At 46.1% G+C, this 25,588-nt stretch overlaps 1 protein-coding gene across 1 annotated transcript in view; it reads right to left on the bottom strand.

Annotated features, from left to right (window-relative positions):
* Positions 1 to 289: 289 nt before the first annotated feature.
* The window catches only part of NHERF2 (NHERF family PDZ scaffold protein 2), a 99,060-nt gene continuing 73,761 nt past the window's right edge, over positions 290 to 25,588 (bottom strand). Inside the window, exons 3-7 of the mRNA XM_066576564.1 lie at positions 19,279 to 19,458; positions 11,702 to 11,858; positions 8,977 to 9,020; positions 6,482 to 6,547; positions 290 to 5,170 (exon numbers count right to left, since the gene is read on the bottom strand). Of these exons, the coding sequence (XP_066432661.1) occupies positions 5,012 to 5,170; positions 6,482 to 6,547; positions 8,977 to 9,020; positions 11,702 to 11,858; positions 19,279 to 19,458 (606 nt within the window). The 3' untranslated portion in view covers positions 290 to 5,011. The remainder of the gene's footprint in view (positions 5,171 to 6,481; positions 6,548 to 8,976; positions 9,021 to 11,701; positions 11,859 to 19,278; positions 19,459 to 25,588) is intronic.

Genomic DNA, 25,588 nt, shown 5'->3' with positions numbered 1-25,588 from the left:
CCCCTGGCTCTCTTCTGACAACTCTCTGGAACTGCATGGCTACTGCACCCGCAACTCCAAACTCAGGGCCAGAAACGATTAACAGGATTATTCTGCTGCTGATCTGTTCCATTGTCAGCTGTGGCTTAGCTAAGAGGTGGGGCTTAAACTTTGTAAGAAGGGGAGGCTCCTGCTGCAGCCAGTTGTGTTTTTTTTTTAAAATTGCTGATGGCTTTCTACAAGGCAAGATCCACCCATATTTCTTTTCAAATCCTCCTAATCAGAGTGACATCACAGAATGATGGCCACATACTTGGGAAAGCCTTTATTATGCACATAGCAGTTTACAATGTTTTGTGTCATAGATAAATGTTATCAGATATGTGCCTTACATAATTACAGGTTTAAAAATACAAAAATATGATTCCAAACAGAGCTACATATAGGCAGCGTAACGGCCATGTGCGGCGCAGAGGTCTCCGATCTCTCTCCTCTGTCAAAAAAAGCCGTCCATCATACAAAACTATACCGCAGACCCCTGGTTCCACCAGCAGCAGGCAGAGTTTACAGGCGTAGGCCCGTCAGTCAGTGTCTGCCATGCCGATGAGAGGTGGTAGTATACAGTGGTCGTAGCCGGGCACATGGTAGCCATAGTGGTCAGGTTTTAGAACACTTAAAATATTTCTATGTCCATTTAAAAAAAAATCCATTGGTTTGTTAAAAACATAATGCTGAGCTACGTCCAGCTCCGACCGCTTCCTTCATATGTCGTCTATATACATAACGTACTGTCTTCTCGCTTCTGTCCACATTCTAGTCCATTTCCATGGAGCACCTTAGGGTGCTATGGTCGGCACTTCTGTGTTAAGGGGGGGATCTGTGATGTAGAACGGGCCGCGATTTCCGCTTCTTCTGTTCCTTCCTTTAAAAAAAAGTGCCGGTACATACTAAGACCACACAGCAATAGTTGAATCTGGTCACCTGAGCTGTTTGGGGTCACCTTCCAAAAGTTTTCCATATAATGCCTATTGTTCATGTTAACTAGTCACATGGTTTAAAATCTAGATCTTGTGTAAAAAGATGCATGATGGGATTCGACTCAAGCCAAAGTGAATGGATCTCTGTGTCAAGCTAAATTCTAATGTCTGGGGTTAAAGCAGTACTCCCAACTCGCGGAAATCACCCCCGATGCATCCCTGAAGTTTAACAATGGTGGCCACACATGCACACCACCTTGCCCTTCACTTCAATGGAAAGTGCCTGAGCTAGCTGAGTTCAAGTGCTCAACAAACTATGGCAGTTCCATTTACCTCAATGGGACTGCCGGCGATTGCTGAGCACCTGGTCTATCTTTAGTGGTGCAAATTACTCACTGCTATATCGCGATCGCCAGTGTGACGGAGCCCTCACAGCGGCTTGCCTAAGTGGCCACTACTGCCAAAATTTCAGGACACGCCAGATGTGATTTCTGTGGATCGGGGTTGGTCCTAGCGCTCAGATCGGTAAGTTATCCCCTATCCTGTTATGGATAGGAAATAACTTTCCGAGACGGAAATACACCCTTTACGTTCAACCTCATTTTCTGACTGATAAGACTGAGCTTCTACTGGATGTTGAGTGATGGGAAGAAGCTGGAGAATGGCACCATGCTCAACCCGAGTGCTAAGTGATACCACCAAGCCTAAACAGTGGTACCAAGTTCAACCAGCATGCTGAGTGATGGGGCCAAGCTAAGGAATGGAACCAAGCCAGCTCAACCCAAATCCAACGATGTGACCGAGCTCAACCCAAATCCAACGATGTGACTGAGCTCAACCCAAATGCTCAGTGATGGATCAAGCTGAAGAATGGCACCAGACTCAACCTGAATGTCAAGTGATTGGACCTCACTCAACCCCAATTATAAACAGTAGGAATAAGCTCAACCTGAATACGTAATGATGAGACCACACTGAAGAATAGAACCAAGCTCAACCTTAATGTTGAATAATTATAATGGGACTGAGGTCAACCTGAATGGTGAATGATGACACCAAGCTCAATCTCAAAATCACATGATGGGACCATGCTTAACTTCAATTCTAAACTAAAGGACCATGCTCAACCTCCATTCTAAACAATTGAACAAAGCGCAAGACTCATGCGTGATGAAACCAAGCTCAACCTTAAGGTCAAGTGATGGGACCGGGCTCAATCTCAATCATAAACAATGGGGCCAAGCTCAACTCGAATGCTGAGTGATTACACCAAGCTCAACCTCTATTTTAAACGAAGGGATCAAGCTCAAGGTAAATTGTGAGTGATGGGACCAGGCTGAAGAATGCAACCAAGTGCAACGTCAATGCCGAATGATGGTGCCAAGCTCAATTAAAATGCTTAGTGATGGGACTAAGTTCTACTGAAGTGTTTAGTGATGGCATCAAGCTGAAGAATGGGAATGGGGACCAAGCTCAACCTGAATGATGAGCAGCTGAACTGCACTCCACTTGAGTGGTGAGCAAGTTCATCCTGAGTTTGAGGATGAGGTTGAGGTAAATGCTAAGTGTGGGGTGTATCGCTGATACGGATAGCTAAGTCACGAGATCAAAGTCAACTTGAGTGCCTAGTACTGGAGCTGCATGATGGGACTGGCCTTTAGCTGGAAGCCGTTACCAGCTCAGTAGATATTGATGTATTCAGCGGGTCCATAGGTTGCTGAATGGACATATATATGTAAATATACCGGCACCTCCACACAGTACAGACCTGAGGCCTCCGCTCAAGGATCATTTAGGAATGTTCAGTCATGTACAAAGTTGCATTTTCATCCATTGTTCCAACCCCTCTAACCCGATTGATTTAATTGCAGACGTATATCAGACCCGTCAAGTAGACTCTGTACAGCTGTAGCAACATGTGGTCAGCATCAGTCAGAAACCCTGTACTTCCATGTGTAATGACGTCTGACCAAAAGGGTTCATTTAAAGGGTGAGCAAGTACAAAGCTGGTGAATGGAATGATTAGTGGTTTCAAATCTGAAAGTATCATCAGAAACCCTTTTAATATATGTCCACCTCAACCTAAGAGCTGACACTTTAACGGGCTGAACACATTTTCTCTGCGCTGCACGATAAAACTACTTAGACTAAAACTAAGACTGTAAACTATGTCAACTTGCCGAAACTGGGCACTTTCATTATGGCCACTAGGGGGCGATGCTACATTAGAAACAAATGTAACAAGGAAACTTTTTATTGGAAACTTTCTTTTGTTGTTGTTTTTCATGAAGAATTATTGTAAAAAGATATTTTCTTTGGCCAGAACTTACCTAATCCCCCCTGATGTGATTAAAACAGCATTCCTGGGTCAGCTTAAGGTCTATATATTTTGTAAGAGGAGCTTTCACATGGACAACATGATCTCACCAGCTTGTTAATCCAAGACATAAGAGGTATTAACGTGCCTGCCACGGGGTTAAATGATCTTTTTTTTCCATTTTTTATGCATTAAATTTCAGCCTATCCATAAGATAGAAGCATTTTACCCTGACAGCTCGGTAACTGAAGCTGGATTTCCTTTGGTGAAAGCAGATTGGCCAAGTGGTTCTGGATTTTTTTGTCTCACATGCTGAAAGAGCAACTATCGTGCCAATGACATTTTTCTCCTAATTCTTAAGGAGCTGCGGCCAACAATATTCTGCTAGTCTGAAAAAAGCAAACAATCTACACGTTCTTGGGCATACAAATGACTGACCATCTCTGGACTATGATGGGCATTTGCACCAATACACAAGCTTGTGCTTTGGCGCAAAGACTTGACCACTTAGAAGGTTATCTTAAGAAGGTGGGGAGTTCCGAATCTTCAGGCCAATGCCATGACTGGCAGAAGCAATGCCTAAAAAGTGAATCCCTTCTCTTGTTAGACTTTTCTAGGTAACATCCTGTCTACACTTGCATAATATCTGCATCCATGCACAGGTCTCCGGGCATTTATACCAAATCTCAGGGCCAGATTGTTGAGTGACTTGATTTTGAGTCTTGCTTTTTTTTCCATTTAACTCAAACCATGTGCACATCAGTTGGGTAAGAGAGCCAGCGGTTCTGGGCTGCAGTGAGGAATGTGTGACCCCAAGGGACAGCCTAACGTGCAACTCGGCTTATTCCACATGAGGCCCGCAAAATGCTCCCTCCCTTCCCACCAACCCTCCAGTGCACTCAAGGCAAATGCTGATAATAAAAGACGTATCGGAGGAGTTTATAAAGAAGATGATTTCAACAAGTATCATCCCCGGTATTCGCATGCGCTACTTTCCATTACCAGGAGGAGTTGGCAGCAAAAGTGTTATCAGAGCCTCGTCTTCCAAGTGTCAGGAAGAGATTGTGCAAGCCTCCTATCTATTGCTCTAAGGTTTCTTGGAATGTTTCGCATCCTAGTGAATGACCCCTACTTCTAGCTTTATCAGAGTCTGCAGTCAAGGGTGGGCACATATAAGAGGGCACTGCCTACTGAGATGATAGATCTCCATGTATCCTGCGTTGCTTTGCTAATTGTGGTCCCTGACGGAGGAAATCATACATCCTAATCCTTGGTGGAACCGCAGGACAGGATGAGGAAACAGTCTTATAAACACAGGAGGAGAAGGACGATGCGGCTGCCAGGACCCTGCTGGTTTAGCAATGGAGAACTGTTGTCCTTGTCGTCGATTCCCAGAATTCATTGCTTTTTCTGTCTACATTCCAGTCTTGAGTTTGGACTCTTCTTTCACCCATGACCCAATGTGACAATAATGCCCGTGCACCAAATATTCCTGGGCGTATCCGTCCTCCGTTGCTGGTGTGGGTATAATATGTGGCCTGGCACTGAAGAGTCACCATAATATGCCTTGAAATGCCACATAGATGAAATGGTTAAAGTGATATAGGTTTGGTGACAACCTCTCGTTAGTTGGGTTTTAATCTGCGCCCTCCGGTTAATACGCAGTGTTTAGTGGGAGAAAGGGGTTTGAGTCCTGCGACCGCTCTCATCCTGACCGTTCGTGTCTTGGGAGGCAAGATCAGAAGTTGCTGAAGAGTTCGTGTTTCTTGTTCCAGTCCATTTGGGGAGCTCTTTTATTGGCTCTCTTCGCGCGGGCCTTTTCCTTCGCTTCAGCTGCTGTGGGGCTGAGACGTAGTCCGCTTTCTTCAAAGGGATCTTTTCGAATCAGATCACCTGCCTATAACACAAAGGTGTAACGGTGAATAGGAGTTTAACGCCTGCCACCAGGAGTAACAATCTAACATTTGATTATCATATGTGTTATTTGTAGAGACTTTTAGCGCACATCAATAATGTCTTCTATACTGAGATAGGATTGCTTGAAGTTAAAGGCCCAACTGCTGAGGCTGCACTACTGAGACATTCAGATGTTAACATGCCCCCCTTCAGATTGCTGGCGGCTGCAGGGTTGTCATAGGGACTTTATATAAAATGAAATCCCCAAATACGTCGTCGATGTACCCACATATTGACTGTTGTAATTGGTGTCTGGGCATTTATGGTATACGGCTGCTCACATTGGCTCTACATATGCTCAGCTGGTGGCAAATATGTGGTTTAAAGGGGTTTTCCCATAAACATAAATGCCCTTAAAAAAAAATGGCTAATCTAAAAAAGAAACAAATTTCTAATTCACTTATTTTGGAAATATCACATGATTTTCAGATCAGCAATTATCTGCACTCCATGTGTCCAAACCAGCAAGAGTCCAGTTTGTGCGATCTTCATCCCGCTGCTTACTCTGGATTCCATGGTTGAGTCTGCGCAGTTGGCCCCTCTTTTTTTCTCATCCAAGCGGCACCCAACCAACCCTGGCTCATGTTCGGAACACAGATCTCATCAGTCTGTTCCCGAGATGCTTGGCTTCTTCCATAGACTTATATGGGCTCCACGGACATCAGTGGAGGCCATATGATATAACATAAGGACGAACATGCGCAGGAAGAGCAAATATCAACTAAGCTAAATTTGACTGTGCATGCTTAGCTTCATTCTACTTTCTATGGGCTCCATTGATATCAATAGCGCTAATGAAGTCTATTGACACGCCCGAGCATGTGTAGTAAGAGTGCTTCTCCGCAAAGAAAGGATATTTTACTGCGCATGCTTGACCTCACATTATATTGTATGGGCAGCATGTGCCAAGTTTGGTAGAGCGCCACTCAAGTGAGGGAGAAAAAGTGGGGACAACTGCCTAGACTCAACCAGGGAGGGCAGCAGGACGAAAATTGGACAAACTGGACTCTTCCTGTTTGGACACACAGAATGCAGGTAATTGCTGATCTCAAGAACGGTGCAATCTTTCTAAAAGAAGTGAATTAGAAAAGTGTTTATTTTTTAGATTAGAGATTTTTTATAAGGGCATTATGTTTGTGGGAAAACCTCTGCGATGGTTCAGACTGTGACCCTTGATCCAGTCTCAAATGACCCCATATAAAATGCCAGCTGCTCTCTCTCAATGCATGAAGTACTTGGAAGCTTTTATTACCTGTGAGTCTTTGTCAGGACTCTGCAAATCGCTGTGAGACGAGGAAGTGGAGGAGCCTCCATTAAGCTGTAAAAGGAATGAAAATGTCATTATTTATATTGCCTTAAAGGGGACTCAAAAAAAATTTTATGGCCAAGGAATGGTGTAAAATAAAGAAATAAGTCATACTCACCTCCTTCAATGGCCTCCATCCAGAGCCCTGGTTCCTGCTGTTCTCAAAGCCTGAAGACGTTGGCAGCGGCCATGTGGCATTCACTGTTCACCTGACCGCTCAGCCAATCACAGTTAAGGCCCATTTAGACACACAATTATAGCTAAAAATTAGCTGAAAAGCCATCTTTTGAGCGATAATCGTTGCTTGTAAATGTGCCCATCTTTCACTTTTCTGCCGAACGATGAATTTCAGTTCGACATGAAATCCATCGTTCGGCAGAACAGCTGATAAGAAGGACCGCGCAATGTGTTCTGCCTGGGAAGCACTGATTACAGCTGATTACATTGTCTCAGCTGTCAGCCCCAAGGCAGAACAAAGTGAATTTATTCAGAGAACAGTGGGCGGTCTGTTCTCTGAATACAGCTCCCGGCGACTCACATGCTATTAATTGGTACTAATAGGCATTAGTACCAATTAATGGTTTATGCAAGATGATCGCTCAAAAGCCATCTTTTGAGCCATTATCTTTGTGTGTAAATGCACTTTTACTATGGTCATTTTGCCTTGGCCAGCATATTACCGCTGAAGCTTTTGATTGGCTGAGCGGTCATGTGCACAATGACTGGCACATGACTGCACTCAGCTTCTTCCAGGTTCGGAGGGGCAGGTACCGAGGCTCCAGAGTTGGACAGGGGTCACTGAAATAGAGGAACATGACTTATTTCTTTACATGTTGCATGGTCATAGAAAGTTTTTTGAGTCTAGAAAATCCCTTTAAAGGGTTATCTGATTTAGACATCCTAAGTTGATATGGGGAGGTGGGGGGTTCTCCTGCTCGGGGGACTACGTTGTAAGCGAAAGTCAAGAGCTGTGTCTATTGGTTACCCCATGACAGCTGATTGCTGGCGCTCCCAGGGACCTGCAATATGAGCTGAGGTTTGTCAAACTACAGAAGCAGTTGCATCCAGTCTACTGCAATCAATCATCTATGAATCCCAATGGGCGCCCGGCAACTTAGTGCGCCCTGCATGGGCTCTTTGCAGCTAGCGCCCCACCAGGATGGGGGAGGGACCTGCTATACATATGTAATACCATAACACAAACCTAATAATCCATTTTAAAGCAGAAGCTGCAGACAATCCCATACACTGAATGAAGTCTCTGGCAGAAGGGTGACTCCGATCATTTACAGATGGAGAAGCACATGTGGCGGGTTGGAGGCTTCATAGGTCATCCGAATCACACTGACACTCAGCTACGATATATAGCATGCTGCCTGTTGAGCGCATGGCTTGCCTGGAGTTATATACCAAATACTCTTATTAACCAGCGTCTTGGCAAATGGCTGAACATTTCCTGCCTGGAGTGCTCCCAGGATTCTGCAGGGAGGGGGCTTCCACTTGGCGCTTTTCAATATATGGCAGAGAGACATTTTTTGGAGTGAAAGCACAGAAATAGTGCGTTCCTCTTTACAAGTGTAGAGACTCGCTACTTCCCAAACAAATCGGGAAAAGCCCAGAGCGGAGGAAACTGCCCACATAATGAGGGGTAGAGTGAAGAAAGTTAGTCCTGTCCCAGTGAACAGAGGAAAACAAGTAGAACTAAAAGAGGAATTTCCTTTTTTTCCCCATTGAAGTCAATGTCCCTGAGGTTCTGATCATTAGTTAATGTGAGAACTTCCAGACCATTGACTTATAGGGAAAAAAAGGCAAAGTTCAACTTCTTCAATTTCGGCTTGCATTATCCTATATACTGTCTGAGTTAAACCTTCTTGGCGCCCTCCTTTGGAGATATAGTCCCTCTTATGACCCTCAGTTCTTTCAGAGATGTCTCTGCTTTGAACTCTAAGGTTCCTGCTCCATAGTATGGCTGAACCTGAATACTTTTCATGACTTATTCCCGTTTTTTAGATGGTTCGTGCTTACAGGGGTTGTCCGGTTATTAAATAACATTGCCCCTATAGCTCCAACTGGGTTAAAACAATAAATAGTACTTACCCCTTCACTGCCACATTGATCCAGTGCTGCAGCCCCGGTGTTTGTTGTTGCTGATGATGTCATCAGAAGTCACCTGATTGCTACAGCCAATCAGAGGTTGATGCGTCACAGCTCACATCCTGGACACCAGGATGCTGCGGCGTCTGGTTGGTTGCAGTGGTCAGGTGACTTCCGATGACATCAGCAGCAACAAAACACACTGTGGATCCATAGAACTGGATCCCCTACGGGTAAGTATAGTTCTTTTTATTACTTTAACACAGTTGGAACTATAGGCGTAATGCTGTCGGGTAACTGGACAACCCCTTTAATAATCCAATATGTTGAGAGCTGTCCATACTGACCTGTGTTTTGGTCACACCGTTGGTCAGCGACTGAGGGATTACACCTAAAAGGAAAGATTGCAATGTAAGAAAATGCAAAAAGCACATAAGGAATGTTAAATCGGATTCAAAAATGAACTGGGGGCTGCAACTTTAGGTAGAACCGTAAAGGCCCCAATACACATAGTTTAGTTGTCCGAACCCGCCAACTCTCTAATCTGTACAGAGACAGCTCAACTTTCTCAAGACAGATGATAGATGAAAGAAGGATCAGGGACGTTGAATTTCAACACCCAATCTTTTTGTTCCTGAGGAGATAAACCTGTGCCAAGGGTGTTTGGCTGTGGCTTACCTCCCTAAACACACCGATGCTCATAAAACCAAACGTCTGTGTGTATAGGGGAGCCGGGGGAAGCAGCTAATAATAATAATAATAATCTTTATTTGTATAGCGCCAACTTATTCCGCAGCGCTTTCAGGCATGGATAAATGCAAAACAATACAACAATTACAATGTGAGATACGTTGGGTTAGACACAAATGGGTTGAGGGTAGTACAGGATGTGCAGGGGTTGGGGAACACAGGCAATAGGAAATTTCATGTACAGATCATTTATCAGAAGGCAAACAGGGTGGAGCACCATAGGGAGGGGCGAGGGACTAGGTCAGGAGATTTGGTATGCTTCCCTGAAGAGGTGCGTTTTTAAGGCACGTCTGAAATTTCGTGCATCGGGAATTGTCCGGATGCCTTGGGGTAGAGCATTCCAGAGGATGGGTGCTGCTCTGGTGAAGTCCTGTAGGCGAGCATGTGAGGTTCGTATTACAGGGGTGTTTAGTCTGAGAGTGTTAGCCGATCGGAGTGAGCGGGCTGGGTGGTATACTGACAGTAGGGAGGTGATGTATGGTGGCACAGCGCCATGCAGAGCTTTGTGAGTGAGGTAGAGGAGTTTAAATTTAGTTCTGCAGTGGATGGGCAGCCAATGCAGCGACTGGCATAATGCAGAGGTGTCTGAATAACGACTGGATAGAAAAATGAGTCTAGCTGCTGCATTTAGTATGGATTGGAGTGGAGCGAGCCTAGTGCGGGGGAGGCCAATGAGTAGCGAGTTGCAGTAGTCAAGCCGGGAGTGTATGAGGGCAACCACGAGCGTCTTTAGCGTGTCCGTGGTTAGGAACGGACGTATTTTAGCAATATTTCTGAGGTGCATGTGGCATGTTTGGGCCAGAGATTGGATATGGGGGGTAAAGGAGAGGTCAGAGTCCAGTGTGACCCCAAGGCATCGGGCATGCCGTCGGGGGGTTATGATGGTGCCAGACACTGGAATGGAGATGTTGAGGGGAGGTCGGTTAAAAGGTGGAAAGACAAGGAGGTCAGTTTTAGAGAGATTTAGTTTGAGAAAAAGGGAGGACATAGTGTTAGAGACAGCGGACAGACAGTCGGTGATATTTTGGAGGAATGGTTCAGAGATCTCACGAGAGGAGGTGTATAGTTGGGTGTCATCAGCGTAGAGATGGTATTGGAGGCCAAATTTGTGGATGGTTTGTCCAATTGGGGCAGTATAGATAGAGAAGAGAAGGGGACCAAGGACCGAGCCCTGGGGTACACCGACAGCGAGAGAAAGTGGAGCAGAGATAGAACCAGCAAAGGAAACACTGAAAGAGCGGTCAGAGAGGTAGGAAGAGAACCAGGAGAGAGCAGTGTCCTTTAGACCAATAGAGTGCAGCATAGTGAGAAGGAGATTATGGTCGACAGTGTCAAATGCAGCAGACAGGTCAAGGAGGATTAGTAGGGAGTAATCACCTCTCGACTTTGCAGTCATCAGGTCATTTGTTACTTTTGTAAGGGCAGTTTCGGTAGATTGTAGAGAGCGGAAACCAGACTGGAGGGGGTCGAGGAGCGAGTTGTCAGAGAGAAAGCGAGTAAGGCGGGAGTAGACCAGGCGTTCCAGTAATTTGGAGATAAAGGGGAGGTTTGAGACTGGTCGGTAGTTGGCAGCATTAGTCGGGTCCAGGGTTGGTTTTTTAAGCAGAGGGGATATAATGGAGTGTTTGAATGAGGAGGGAAAAGTGCCAGAGGTTAGGGAGAGGTTGCAGATTGTGGTGAGGTGAGTAATGAGAGCTGGGGAAAGGGAGCGGAGGAGGTGAGAGGGGAGAGGGTCGCTAGTGCAGGTGGTGGGGCGGGCAGCGGAAAGGAGCCTGGAGACTTCTTCCTCTGTCGTTGGTTCTAGCGTAGATAGTGAGTAGGTGCTGGGTGCAGTGCTGATGGAGCTGGGATCAGGGCTAACCATGCAGCTTTCAAAGATTTCTTTTCGAATGTTGTCGATTTTTTCTTTGAAGTAGGCAGCTAGTTCTCCAGCAGTCAGGTCTGTTGCAGGGGCCTGTTCCTTGGGGCTGAGGAGGGAGTGAAAGGTCTCAAAGAGTTGTTTGGGGTTGTGGGATAGTGATGAATGATCATCCGACAGTTGTTGAAGGTGTATGGGCAGCTTAACTCTGTGTGTTATTCCCATTGCTTTACATAGGGGTCAGCTATATGTAGGGGATGTAGCCGGCTGCAATTGTTTTCATGCAACGTTTTGCATTGTAGAGAGAAAGGAGATTGCAATGAAGGTAGTGGCATATTTGGGTCAACAGAAGTATAGGAACCAATCGGATTCCTGTTTTCCTTTTTCTACACAATTTGTTTTGGGTCCCACTTCAAAATGTATTTATTCCCATTATCCAAGACAACATGGCTGACAGTAAGTACCTCCTTTGACATGATCTTCGGTTGGAGTGACCCCCAACTTCTTGAAGTATTCATCTGTTTCTGGATCCACCACCAGTAACGTCGTCTCGTTGTCTTTGGCTTTTATGTTCGATACCACATCAGAATGCTTCATGCCGTCTACATTCTGTCCATTCACCTGCAGAGGGGTATAGGAGGTCATTATAAGACTCATTCTTAGTTTTGGAGAACCTCCAATCCTGACTGTTTAACTGTTTGATCACCACAGTCAAGAATGACTCAGAGCGATGTCCGTCATTTTGCACACCAATCTAAGGCCTCGTTCACATGAGCGTGCTTTTAGCGCATCATAGGCGCGTGAAAAGATTGCGTCTAATAGAATCAATGGTTTCCTATAGAAGCGTTCACATAAAGGAATTTTAGACGCGCAAAAAACTCGCACCTCACAAAAACAGGACTTGCTCGAGACTTAATAGCTGGAAATCACCCGTTCACGTGATCTATAGTGCAGTATAGCTGCAATCATTTTGCGCACCTATAATGCGCCAAAATCACGCTCGTGTTAATGAGACCTAAGGGTACTTTGAGACGGGACGGCTGTCAGCAGTTAAGCGCCCGGCAGCCGCCCCACCGATTATCATTCCTGAACTTTCACACAGGAGCGCTAGTCGTTTGGTGAATTGTGGCAGAGCGCGATGGAGTCTCATCTGGCCACCCATGTCCATTCACTGTGAATAGACAGTCAAATAGAGATGAGTGACTGCTGGTCTACACTGAGCGAGCGCTCTCACTAATCGCTTTGTTTCAGTTAGCGATGTCTTGCGCAGCACCTTGTCCGTCCCTGCTTTTACATGGGACAACTATCAGACAAAATCGCTGGTTTGGGCATTTTTTGGCCCATAGTTGGTCTGCGTAAAAGTACCTTAAATCTGCAAGAGGGGTGTAAACTTTTCTATGTGGCTTAGGGTATGTTTACACGGGGTGAAAACGCAGATTTTCTACCAAAAAAGCGCATAAATGCTGATACCTCTGCACGTAAAATTAGTATGTCGCTCTGTAGATGTCGGTACGTCACTGTGGCCTGTGTCGTGCGGTTTTGCCAACTTTTTTGTGCATATTTTACGTTGTTTTTCTATGCGCATATTTTACTTTACAAGCTGACCCACATTAATCAACATCCGCAATTCAATCCGCCCGTAGGGAAGCACAGGCGCCCGCACCACAATTAAAAGATGCAGATTTGTTTTCCCGATTCCGCATCGCTGTATGCTCCATTTTAGTGCGGATTCCGTGCGGACAGCTTCCATTGAAGTCAATAGAAGCCGTACGATCTGCGGCCGTCCGCCGTGTCAGCTGGAAAGCAGGAGTTTAAAAAAAACCTGTATTGCGCATTTGCGCTGGCCGCCACTTCCGCACACATCCGCAGTACAGAAAAAAGAAGACCCGGACAGGTACGTGCGGTCGCCAGCCGCGGGCAGGGTCAGATTCCACTGCGGGATCCGACTCACTTGTGGATGTGAGGCCCTTTACTTGCAGAGCTGTTCCTGGGAATAGAGCTAAAATGGCGTTGTTTCCTTTTCCTGCTCTCTGTCTTTAATTTCATTGGCCAAAACTTTATTTTACTGCGGCTTAAAGTAGTGCGGAGTTTTATGCGGAAACCGGACCAGTCCGATGGAGAATCATCCCTCGCAGTGGCACCTGCATGTGTACAAATCAATCGGAAATGGAGCGATTCTGCTACTTTTACGCAGCAAAAAAAACGCCGACTGAATTTCTGCCGCAAGCCACCAAAAAAATTGGCAACACGTAAACGACTTTTCACCAAACCCCACCCACTTTACAAGAAATTAAAACAGCAGTGCAATTTAATGCGGAAATTCTGACGCAGAAAATCCACAGCGTTTTCGCCTGGCATAAAGATACTGTTAAAACGGTTTAATACATGTGCCTCAAAATGAGAACCCGAAGGATTCCAGTATCTCCGCACACGAGGATGGTAACGCATCCTATGGCCGGTCAGCGTTGGGGGATTTTTAATACCACAACGTATTATTGTGGCGTTGTCATTTAAATGGTTCCCTGATGTATTCCAAAAACGGGACGGATGTTCGAATGCGACAAAGCCAGCGTGCAGCAGGCTGAACCGTGTAATGTGCAGACGTACAAATGCTGGGCCGCCGAGTGTGGGAACCATAAAAGAACGCATTGTGTGGAGACGAGCGTGCGCGGCAACCTGCTGGCAATGGAGGGGTTAAGGGACCCTTCTTTCTCCATAGAAAATGGTCTCCTTTCTCAGATCCCTGCACTCTGCCCTCGGCTCTGGCAATGAAAACAAACACCAAGGCCTCTTCTCCCCCGTCCCCTAGCAACCGCTTCCTACTTCGCCTCACAGAAATAATTACTTTGCCCTGTTCTGGGCCGCATAGCTTTGTGTTCCCCTCCGCCTCCCCTCACCCCTTATTTCTCCGCTGCCCCCACCTCCTCGTCTCCCTTCACCCCTTATTTCTCTGACGCCCCCCACCTCCTTGTCTCCCCATAACCCTTATTTCTCCATTGCCCCCCACCTCCTCGTCTCCCCTCACCCCTTATTTCATCCGCTGCTCCCCACCCCACTTCCTTATCTTCTCTCGCCCCCTTATTTCTGAGCCGCCCCCACCCCACCTCATTTCCCCTTGCCCCCTTATTTCTCTGCCGCCCCCCACCTCCTCGTCTCCCCATGCCCCTCATTTCTCCTCTGCCCCCACCCCACCTCCTCGTCTCTCCTCACCCCTTATTTCTCCGCCACCCACCTCACATCCTCGTCTCCTCACCCCCTTATTTCTCCGCCGCCCCCCACCCCACCTCGTCACCCCTTATTTCTCTGCCGCCCCCCCACCTCCTCTTTCTTCCTCCCATATCCCCTCAGACTATTTCCAAATGTTCCAGTAGAATTATCCCACCTCATCCAGACCCCCCTCCCGCTGACAGCTCCCGCACTCCCGTCAGGTATCACCAGGGAGACTAGGTGGTGCGCAGGCACAACCAGCGGCCTGACCCTGAATTTGACACCCATGAACTCTTAGCTTGGGTTCAGCAAAGCAAGCAGTAATTATAGAGCCAACCGGCAAAAAAATACATTAACCCCTTAGTGACGGCGCATACACCTCTTTACTAACCTCACTAATGGGTTTTTAATTTGCACATACAAATTTTTAAGGCGGTGGCCTAGCTGACTACTGACAGCCAGGCTCCTGCTCTAACCATCAGATGTGGAGAAGCCTGGCAGTTTAACCCCTTACATGTCACAATCCATTGCAACTGCAGTATGTAAACAGATGATAGAAGGAGGCGGATCCTTCTGTCGCCCAGTGGTACCCCGCAGTTTGACTGCAAGGTACGAATGGGGTTCCCATGTCAGCCAGAAACCTGACAAAGGCCACCATGTCTGGCATGTAACTCAGCCTATTAGAGCCACCCTGTGACAGAGACTAATAAGCTGCTGTCATTGGCTTAGTAGAATGCACTACTTAAGTAATGCAGTGAACTATCTTAGCCATCGTCAAGTCCCCTTTCAGGGACGAAAATTAGTTTTAAAAAGTCTAATTTAAAGGGGGGGAAAAAAGTTTAAAAATCTATGCATTTTCTCCCACAAAAAACTCTTTTTAAATGGATTGATTGGTTCTTCGAGCGCTGCATTGACTGGCTGAGCTGCGGTGCTAGAGAACCAATCAGAGCCAGCGCTTCTTGGAGGCGGGATTTATGAACCCCCTGACCAGGAAGCGGTGGCTGAAGACTGCAAACAAGCATGCTGGAGCTTCGGGAGGAGAAGCACGGCGTAGCGGACAGCGCCGGTTAGGTAATGTATTGTTTATTTTTTTTACATGTAGCTAAGGCTTATTTTTGAAGTAGGGTTTATGTCAGGAAATGCTGGGAATCGGAGCAATACAATGAAAATCACAGAAGTGCCGAATCGGGTACATCAATGCCGTGAACAGCGCCCAACTGACCCCGTAAGCTATAATGGGGCCTGTCGGGTTTTTCGTCATGCCACGCTATTTTGTCCAGTGCTGTGGACCAGCACAGATGTGAACTGCACCTAGACTTAGTGGACACTGTTTCTAAGCCAATCATTACAGGGTTACTTCAAGAAGACTTCCTGATGTATACAATATCTACCAAATGTAATTGGACACCTCAGCAATATCAAAAGTAGTATTTATTTCCATAGGTTAAAACTTAGTGGGGGTCTTTTGGCCCTAATGACATTGGATACTCTCTGTGACATACTTTCTACTAACGTACAATACCCTTCAGATGGTTTTTCCCTCCATTCATCCTGCAAACGTCTGGTGAGTTCTCTCAGAGAAGATGGATGCTGTTCATATTTCCTGACCCAACATTCCAGTTCATCCCAAAGCTGTTCAGTAGTGTTCAGGTCGGACTCTGTGCAGCCGGTCCAATCGTGGAACATCCATATCCTCAACCAATTTAAAACAGCGTTGGATGTGACAAGATGCACTGACTTGTTGGACATATAGCTGACCATTCCCAGAGTATTACCACATTGTCAGCAGCACATTATTGTCTAGCATGTCAGGGTACACCTCCGTGATCATGGTTTTTGTCACTACAACCAACAGACCAAGACCATGCCACGTAACACATCCCCAGACATAACGGAACCTCCGCCCTACTTAAAGGGGTATTCTGAGCAAAAGTTTCAAAATTTCCCTAAGGCTGGGTTCACACAGGGCGGTTTTGCCGCGTTTTTGCCGCTGCAGATCCGCCCGCGGCCGCTAATCTCGGGATTAGCCAGCCATGTGGACGAGATTTCTCAGAAACCTCGTCCACACGGGACGGCTAATCCGCTGCGGTAAATCCGGCTGAAACCGCGGCTGCGGCCGCCACAGCCGCGGTTTCAAAAGAAGCAGCATGTCTATTTACCTTTTCTTTTTTGTTTATTTCCGTCGCGGCCACGCTCTCCTCTATGGGAGCGCCGACCGCAACGGAAAAGCAAGCGGCCGGGCCGCTTCAAAGCCGCCGCGGCTTAAACCGCGGTGGTTCTCCCGGCGGAAATCTCGCGGTTTTTGCTGCGGCCAAACCGCAAGATTTCCGACGGGAATCCGCCCTGTGTGAACCCAGCCTTACATTTCCACTTATTGCCATTAACGTCCATATCAATCATCAAACTGAACTCCAGTACCTTTTGCTGCCCACCTTAACCACAGCTTTTTTCCAGGGAGGTTCAGTTTTTCACATTGTTATTGAAAATGGCTGGCAGGGAGTGCAAAAACCACATCTCCCATAATGCCCTACTACCAGTTACTAAGTGTAAATTCACGACTGTACAAACTGGATCATCATCGCAGAATCTGGCACTGAGCATGCCTGACCAGTAAAACTGTGGAACATACAGGTCATAACCATTGGAGATCAATGGGGAACTAAGCTGGGGAAGACAACAGTTAAAGTAATATCTGTGCAGCTTTGTAAGACAAGTTATAACATGATATTACAGTATTACATGTTATCACCTTATGAAGCATATAACTTTCACTTTGAGTCGCTGGAATACCCCTTTAACTGTTGGCACAACACACTCAGACAAGAGGCATTCCCAAGGGAGTAGAGCGATTCATCCCTCCATAGAATGTTCTTCCAATGTTGAACGACAACACTGTTGCACCATTGTAGAGGGGCCAATGCATCTTCTTTGAGAAAACTTGCCAGACATTTGCAGGATGAATTGAGGGAAATTCTGGCTGAGGTGTATTTAGTAGAAAGTATGCCATGGAGATCATCCAATGTCATTAGTGCTACAAGAGCCCAACTAAGTAGTAACATATAGAAATAAATACAACTTTTCATTCTTGTTCAGGTGTCCAATTACTTTTGGTAGAGCAGTGTACCCTGATAGAAAGTTTTAACATATGCCACTGCTTAGGCATACGGTGGCATGTTGCCACAGAGTCCTACCATAAAAGTGAAAATTTTTTTTTGCATGGTATATGTTATTTTTACAGTCACCCTTCATATAGGTAACCTAACCGCGAGGCCTTCCATGCACTGAGCGGTAATCCCGTATGAGAGATAAGCATGTGGCGAAACAGGTGTCTAATAGCCGCATACAAAGCCCCCTCCGCGGGATGCGGGACCCTCACGGGCTCTCTCCAGGTACAGGAGCTGCCTCTGAGCACACTTCCCCTGGGAATCCTCTCGCTCTACAAAGCGGCATTAAATATGCATGGAAGGCTCTAGTACACAATGTCTGTGAGGTGCTGCGGACGGATCAGGTTCCCAAATCTCCCAGCTGGTTAGTCGCTGGTAAAGGAAAGAAAAAGAACTGAAAGAAAGAGAGAAAAAAAGTCCCTCCCCCAACTGGCAGGGTACCGTCTAGCCCTCGCATGGCTGCGTCGCCCGCATCAATTATACAGGAGGACCTATGAATTGCGGGGCAGAGCTTTGCTGGGCGTACAATGGGAGGAGATGACAGATCTAGCGGGCAGAGGGCACTGAAGGTTCAGTAGACTCGGGCAACGAGAAGGCGGATCGGATGACCCATGGCACGGCGCAGGGTGCATATGTTTTGGAATACCTATCTGACCAAATTAGCATTTGGTACCTGAGCATCGTGCCAATGGGGCCTTGTGCCAGCCGCACTTTCTAATAATGCTTTGCTGTACCAGTTATTTGTGAAAAGTGCAGTAAAAGATGCCCCGTCATGTCCCGGGCATTATTAAATTACCTCATTGTGCTGCACCGCCGAATATGGCTCTGATTAATTTATAAAGCGCCAAAGGACCCACGTGGCACCTAACAAAATGACAGTGGAACACACAGCTGATCTGGACGTCTGTAACGAAGTGATCACTTCGGGTCTTAAAGAGGCGGTTGCACTGTTTTCATACACATGTACGTAAAGAGTGGCACTGCCATCAGCTTGATATAAGGAAGTGCCTTTACACCGTATGGCCATTTTATTAGAGACCCCCATCTAGTAGCACGTTGGACCTCCTTTGGCCTTCAGAACTGCAGTAATTCACCATGGCATGCATTCAGAGATATTTCGCGACCCAGGGTGCGCCAAGAACACGTTAATTGGAGCACCAGTGTTGTATTCAGCTGCAGTGTGCACTGCCTGGTGATTAGATAGATTCCTGACATCCTCCTCTGACCCCTTTTGGTGACGAGCTGTTTCCCATCACAGGATCCCCTTTTGTTGGATGTTTTTTCTCAATCACACCATTCTCAGTATACCTTCCATATCATTACAGAATAAAACCACCACAGTTGGCAGTGACATCCCGGCCCCGACTAGTCCAGCACCGATGACCGGGCCTCATTGGAAGTCACTCCGATCTCTATGTTTACCCATCTAATGTGGATTCACGCTGAAACTGATCCACGGAAAACTTGACACGTGATTTTATGCTGCACTCCGGGATCACCAGTCTAATTTCTATACAGGGCAGCGCCAATCGTGAGAGGACCAGGGGCTCTAATAAAGTGGCCATTCAGTGTATGACAGCGGCCATACTGGTAATAGCACATAGACCAGGCTGATAAGTATGATTACAGGATAAAATACCCTAAGAAGTAATGATTATCGTATTACAAACCTCTACCAGCCGGTCCTGTGGTCGCAGTCCAGCCTTGGCTGCCGGAGAGCCGGGGTCTACAGAGCGGATGAACTGTCCAGGCCGAGATTTCTCACTGTGAAGGTTGAATCCATAGCCGCTGGGTCCCTTCTTTAAATGACACAGCCGGGGACATCTATCCTTCACTTGTCCGTTCATGTCCTGCGAAGAGAAGAAACAGAAAGTTTAGGACCTGTGAGGCCAGAAGTAGGTTAGTGCTCATCTTCCCATGACAACTCTTCCTGCCCTTCTCCAGCCAAGTGTTATCATAGGTGCGTATGATCAAACACTGCACATGGCTAATGCAGAACTAGGGCCCTTTTACACGACACAGTAGTCGTTCAGATTCTTGTTGGATCGTGGGAATCCCGACTGAACAATGAATGATAGTTGGTTCGCTTATCGTTCGTCATTCAGTTTCTGCACACATAGAAAGTGAATGACATTCGGCCCGAATGAACAAGCCGTGGTGCATCTATGAACGACGGTCTCTCTACTGTGAATGGAGGTGGGCGGAAGTGATCCCCGCCCCACATCCCTTTTTTTTTTACTGTAAACAGGAGCTAATACCGCTGGTACGCCTGTCGGGCGCAACTGTGTAAAAGGACCCCTATAAGGTGTCTCACACAAACAGATTCTAATTGCGGAATCTACAAATGCCGTCCGCATCGAAAGGCGAGCACTTTCTTTTTTTTCCCTTCACACTGGCGGACACGAATCACATATTCTGCAGGCGGAAGAAACATCCCAGCATGCTCCATTTCGCTGCGGACTCCGCACAGGCAGTCTCCTTTGAAGTCAATGGAGGCGTCCGACCTGCAGCCTATACACAAGTAACATTGCATATGGGCTGCGAGTACCCGCGTCATCACTTAGCGATGGCGCAGCAATAAAAGAAAACGAACCATGATGGTCATCTGCAATACAAAGAAATCAGGTAGGCAGAGTTCCCGGCCGGGCTCACACCCAGAATCCGCCGCGAGCCTCAGGGCTTCTTCAGACTGGGATTTGTCCCATTTTGCAGCTGTGAAAATGGGGACCACAAAATGGGACGGAACGAAACCATTGATTCCAATCATTTTGTTTTCAATAGCGGGTTTCTGGGGTGTTAATACCACGCATGAGAAGAGATCGGGCAGGACCTATCTTCCTGCTTTTTTTTTTTTTACCCGTACGCAATGAGAATTTGCACAGTTAAAAAAAAATACCTCCAAACCCAGAGCATATTTGCGCATACGTAAATCAGTTTTAGCCCTCAGTATCGGGAAAAAGATTACCACTATGCTCGCGAAATGCCTCGCCCATTGTTTTCAATGGGACCTTTAAAGACAACGCATGGCACTCATATACCGCGTGATGCGCATGCGACTGCGAAGTGATGTTACCCATTGAAGACAATGGGAAACGCCTGCCGATCCTCCTACGTGCGTGAAAGACGCGCCCGAGTATCGCAGTTTTTTTAATGGACCGCACACGGAAAAAAACCCCACTAATGTGCTAGAGGCCATACTCTTATGGAATACTCTCAGGTCTTCGCCTTCCATTTAGGCAGACTTTCTATTTTAGATTTATAACCGCTCACAAAGCCGCGGCCCAGTAAACGACTACCGCGACCAACCCAGGTGACATACGTTTAATGGCTGGAGGAAATTATATAGTAGGACAAGACAGAACAGATACACAACTCACAGACTTGGCTTTGAAGACAAAAAAATAGAGCAACGAAGGCCAAAAAGTCCACATATAAAATATCATGTCTACCACATAGACAGGAAGGCGGCGATTACACGATGATGACGACTGAGGATGACTAGTCAGGCACCTTTACCCATTCTCTGCCCATCTAAGTGCCAACTTGGCCCTGATACTTAGTTAAAAGATTGGTTGTAAAGGGATTGTTAAAAGTAGGGCTATGGAGTCCGAATTGTGACTGCGGTCAGTCATGGGTGGAGGAAGAGTAGGGAAGATAGAGAAGTTAGAGATAGAACCTTTAAGGAAATGTCTTCATTGTGTAGTTGTCAATCACTGTGGCCACTTTGCGTCAAGTATCAATAGGGGTCTCATTTCTAGGACTGCCAATTTATGTTATCTGTGACACCAGGTGGCAGACACCATTTAAAATCTGCCAACAAGCTCCATGACTAGTCTGGCAGTCGTGAATTAGATGTGTAAATGCACCGACAAGGTATAAAGCAGATAATTGTCCTAAGCTTCCAGGAATCCCATTTAATTAAATCCTAATTATACGCTTATTTAAGCACAGGGGATTCCACTACACTATCCTACCAAAAGTAATTGGACACCTGAGCAAGAATGAAAAGTAGTATTTATTTCCGTATGTTACTACTTAGTGGGGCTCCTTTGACTCTAATGACATTGGACACGCTGTGTAAAATACTTTCTACTAATGTCCGATTCACTTCAGCTGTTTTTTCCCTCCATTCATCCTGCAAATGTCTGGCAAGTTCTCTCAAAAAAGAGGGACGCTGTTCATATTTCCTGACGTTCCAGTTCATCCCAAAGATGTTCAGTAAGGTTCAGGTCGGACTCTGTGCAGCCAATCCAATCGTGGAACACCCATATCCTCAAACCAACATAAAACTGCATTGGATGTGACAAGGTACGTTGTCTTGTTGGAAGTATGGCCGACCATTCCCAGAGTATTACCACATTGTCAGCAGCACATTATTGTCTAGAACGTCAGGGTTCACCTCCGTGTTCATGGTTCTTGTCACTACAGCCAACGGACCTAAATCATGCCACATAGCACATCCCCAGACCATAACAGAACCTCCACCGTACTTAATTGTTGGTACAACACACTCAGGTAGAAGCCGTTCCCTCATCATCCTCCACACCCAGGTACATCCATCTGATGTGAAGATGGAGCAGTGTGATTCGTCACTCCATGGAATGTCCCTGCATTGATCAACTGTTCAATGATGACGCTCCTTGCACCCTTGTAGACAGATCGATGCATCTTCTTTCAGAGAACTCACCAGACATTTGCAGGATGAATGGAGGGAAATAACAGTTGAAATGTATTAGACATTAGTGGAAAGTATGCCATGGAGAGTATCTGATGTCAGTGGGGCTCTTTTAGCCCTAATAAGTAGTAACATATGGAAATAAATACTACTTTTGATTCTCGCTCAGCTGTCCAATTACTTTTCGGAGAATAGTTTATCTAAAGTTGCTCTTACATGGCGCAATTATCAAGCATGAATTGTTATTTGAAAGTTCACTTACTGGCTTGTTGAGCCATGTAAAAGGGACAACGATCAGCTGACATGTGGGTGAACACTCTGTTGTCAGCTGATCATTGATTTTCAGCCCGGATCAGGGTCCTCTTAAAATGAACGATCATCGACCCAATGTAACAAACCCTGATTGACAAGTATTGTCGATTGGTGCTCATTCACTTTTATTCTGTACAGGCCGACAATCACTGCTATGGGGACGGACATTTGTTAGTAGGATCATTCATCCCCATGGGCGGACTGTATATCTCTGCGTTCACACGGGGGGTGTACACTTGACCAGCCAGAATTTTTATGCTTCCTAAAAATCAACGATCGGCCGACAAAAATGCTTTTCTTCGTTCATCCTTTAAACACGGATTCTAATGTGTGTCCCCTGTACTTTGCGTAAGCACCCATAGACTTCAATGGGTGTTTGTGCTCTGTGAAGCCATTACTATATGTAAATCAGGTTTAATGTAATCTTCGGCTGACAGGGATCACCCAACAGGCTCTATGGTATCGATATTACAAATCACTTCGGTGATCGCAGTATTGGCAGGTAAGGCGCTTATTGATATGCATCACCGGCGCTTCCTCTACAGTGTGGCATCCTGAGCAGATCCACATGCTGGCAACTGCCTAAGGTTCTGTGCGCCAATCTAACAATGATTTGCATTGGTAATTATTCTTTTTTGCATAGAAGTGTAAAGCCCCATTTACACGCAAAGATGATCGCTCAAAATTTGTTCAAAATATAGGATGATTGACAGTTGGAGCGATCATTTTGCATAAGCTGCTAATGGGCACTAATGCGAGAACAGCAGGTGGCCTGTTATCCACATACAGCTCCTTTGTTCTGCCGCAGGACTGCAGCTAAATACAATGTTATCAGCGCTCCCGTGGAGAAACACACTGTGTGGTCCCTGCTACCGAACGATGGATTTTAAGCTCAACTAAAAATCATCGTTTGGCCGAAAAGTAAACAATGGTAAATTTACATGTAACGATCATCATCTAAAAGACATCGTTTGAGCGAATTTTGAGCGATAATCGTTGCATGTAAATGGGACTTAACAGGGGACTTCTGCCGACACCTTCCACCTTTAACACTTTAACCATTTCCGGCCTTTCCTTTTTATGTCACTTTCTTTCATGCCTTGAACCTTGGAATCACAGCTAGTAATTGCAGTTTGCGTATTCTACCTTTTTTCAATGGGACCCCCTTGTGCCTTTGAAATTCGTTCTTAAAAAGGTAGATTTTAAAAATGGTCATATTAATTGGATAGGCTTTAAATGCATACTCACCCCAAATATAAGACTCCCAAGAAAAGGGGAGCTTTCTGGGTGCCTGAAGTTATCTGCCTCTCCTCATTCCTGCAGTCGTCTTCACTCTTAAACATAACGCCCCAACACTAAGGCCGGTGTCTGGATGTCACCTGCTGCGACACTTGAGAGGGAAGAGAACTGCAAGTTCCAGGAGCAAGACGAGATTAGTAATTACAGGGTCTAGGGTGTGTATTTATTTAGGGGTCTCCTCTTGGATCTGTATTTTTTTTAAATACCCCTGCAATAAAGCCCCATTTATTAAATGGTTCAGCCACCACCTCTCAGGAAAGCGCGAGCGCCACCACTGGCACAATAGGAGCTTAACAGCGGCAGAGATCCCCTGACTCCTTCATAGATATTAAAGGGGTTACTTTCTTCCAAACACCGTGCCACACCTGTCATAGGGGTTGTGTCTGGTATCGCAACTGAGCTGCATAGATGAGCTGCAATACCTCTCACTACCTGCATGTGGTGCCCTTTATTTCAAAAAAAGCAGTAAGGTTTCTCTAATCTTGGACATCTCCCTTAATATGTTCTTTCTGACAGTCTGAACGGCACACCCAATGGGGGAAATCGGCATTGACCGGCACCGATAGGGCCATCAATACAGAGTTGCAGATTCCTTCTTAGATTCCGTTTTGGGGTCTCGGCCGATAAATGACGTCCTGTATCGCTTCTCATCATCCGTACAGAAGGCATCCAAGATAACATATGCCCATACATGCAGCCATAAACGTTCACGCTCGTAAAGTCTTTTCAGGTTTGTCCGCTGGAAGGAAAGGACATTCTGAGAGGTACTGACGTCATCTGGTCACACTTGGTTAACCCTTAGTCAGCATAATGTGACGTTCCTAGGTCTGTATGCGGTGGGCAAGGACTGGTACCACCATGTTGGAAGATGAAACCATAAGTGTTGAGTGGACCATACAGACTCCTACTAGGAATGCGGCAGACCTGGGGAGGGGGTCTTATCTAATATTTTGGTTTCTGTTACTACTAAAATATACACATTATTTGGCAATGGATAAACTTCACATCTGGAGATGGAAAATGGTGCAGAATAGTCTCAATTCGGGCAAATTTACAAGAATAACGCTGCATTATACATGAGGTCATGTGATCTCTCCTGTTACTGCAATACTACAACTCCCAGCTATTTAAAGGGGGTCTCTGCTTTGGAAACAAACCCGGATAAACTAAGATGACGGCACCAACTTTCTGACTACCTGATGAATATTGTGAACTGGTGGTGCACGCTGCTCTCACATGAGCAGCCCTGGTCAATTGAAGCAGGATATAGAGTCTTAAACCATCAATGTACATTGATGAACAGTGTGCATCAGGTAGTCAGAAAAGTAGTGCCGCCATCTTTGCTTGTCCAGGACTGGGGGATCGCTTGATGTTACAATAAGCAAATCACAGAGAGTCACCTTGCTGAGACTCCCAGTGATTGCAGTAATCTGGCAGTAGGTGTTCCGTTTTCCTGCAGCGCCTACGCAGGAAAAACTAAGCAGTACACTGTGCCCATTCACAGCAATGGGTTGTCTGTGTTGTACAGGACAGGACAGATCCTCTAAAGCAATGGAACTACTCTCCATGATGACCAAAAGATGCGGATCCCAAACAGAGGACCCCCTCTATTAACTCAGAACCACCCAGCGATGTATATGAAAATGCGAATAACGTCTTCAGAGGTAAGAGAGATTTCCAAAATTTTCCATTGT

This window comes from Eleutherodactylus coqui, chromosome 8 (assembly GCF_035609145.1).
Source record: "Eleutherodactylus coqui strain aEleCoq1 chromosome 8, aEleCoq1.hap1, whole genome shotgun sequence".
In the NCBI taxonomy this organism is placed as follows: Eukaryota; Metazoa; Chordata; class Amphibia; order Anura; family Eleutherodactylidae; genus Eleutherodactylus; species Eleutherodactylus coqui.
Note: the sequence above shows the minus strand (reverse complement) of the source record. Positions and strands in the feature narration are given on the sequence as shown.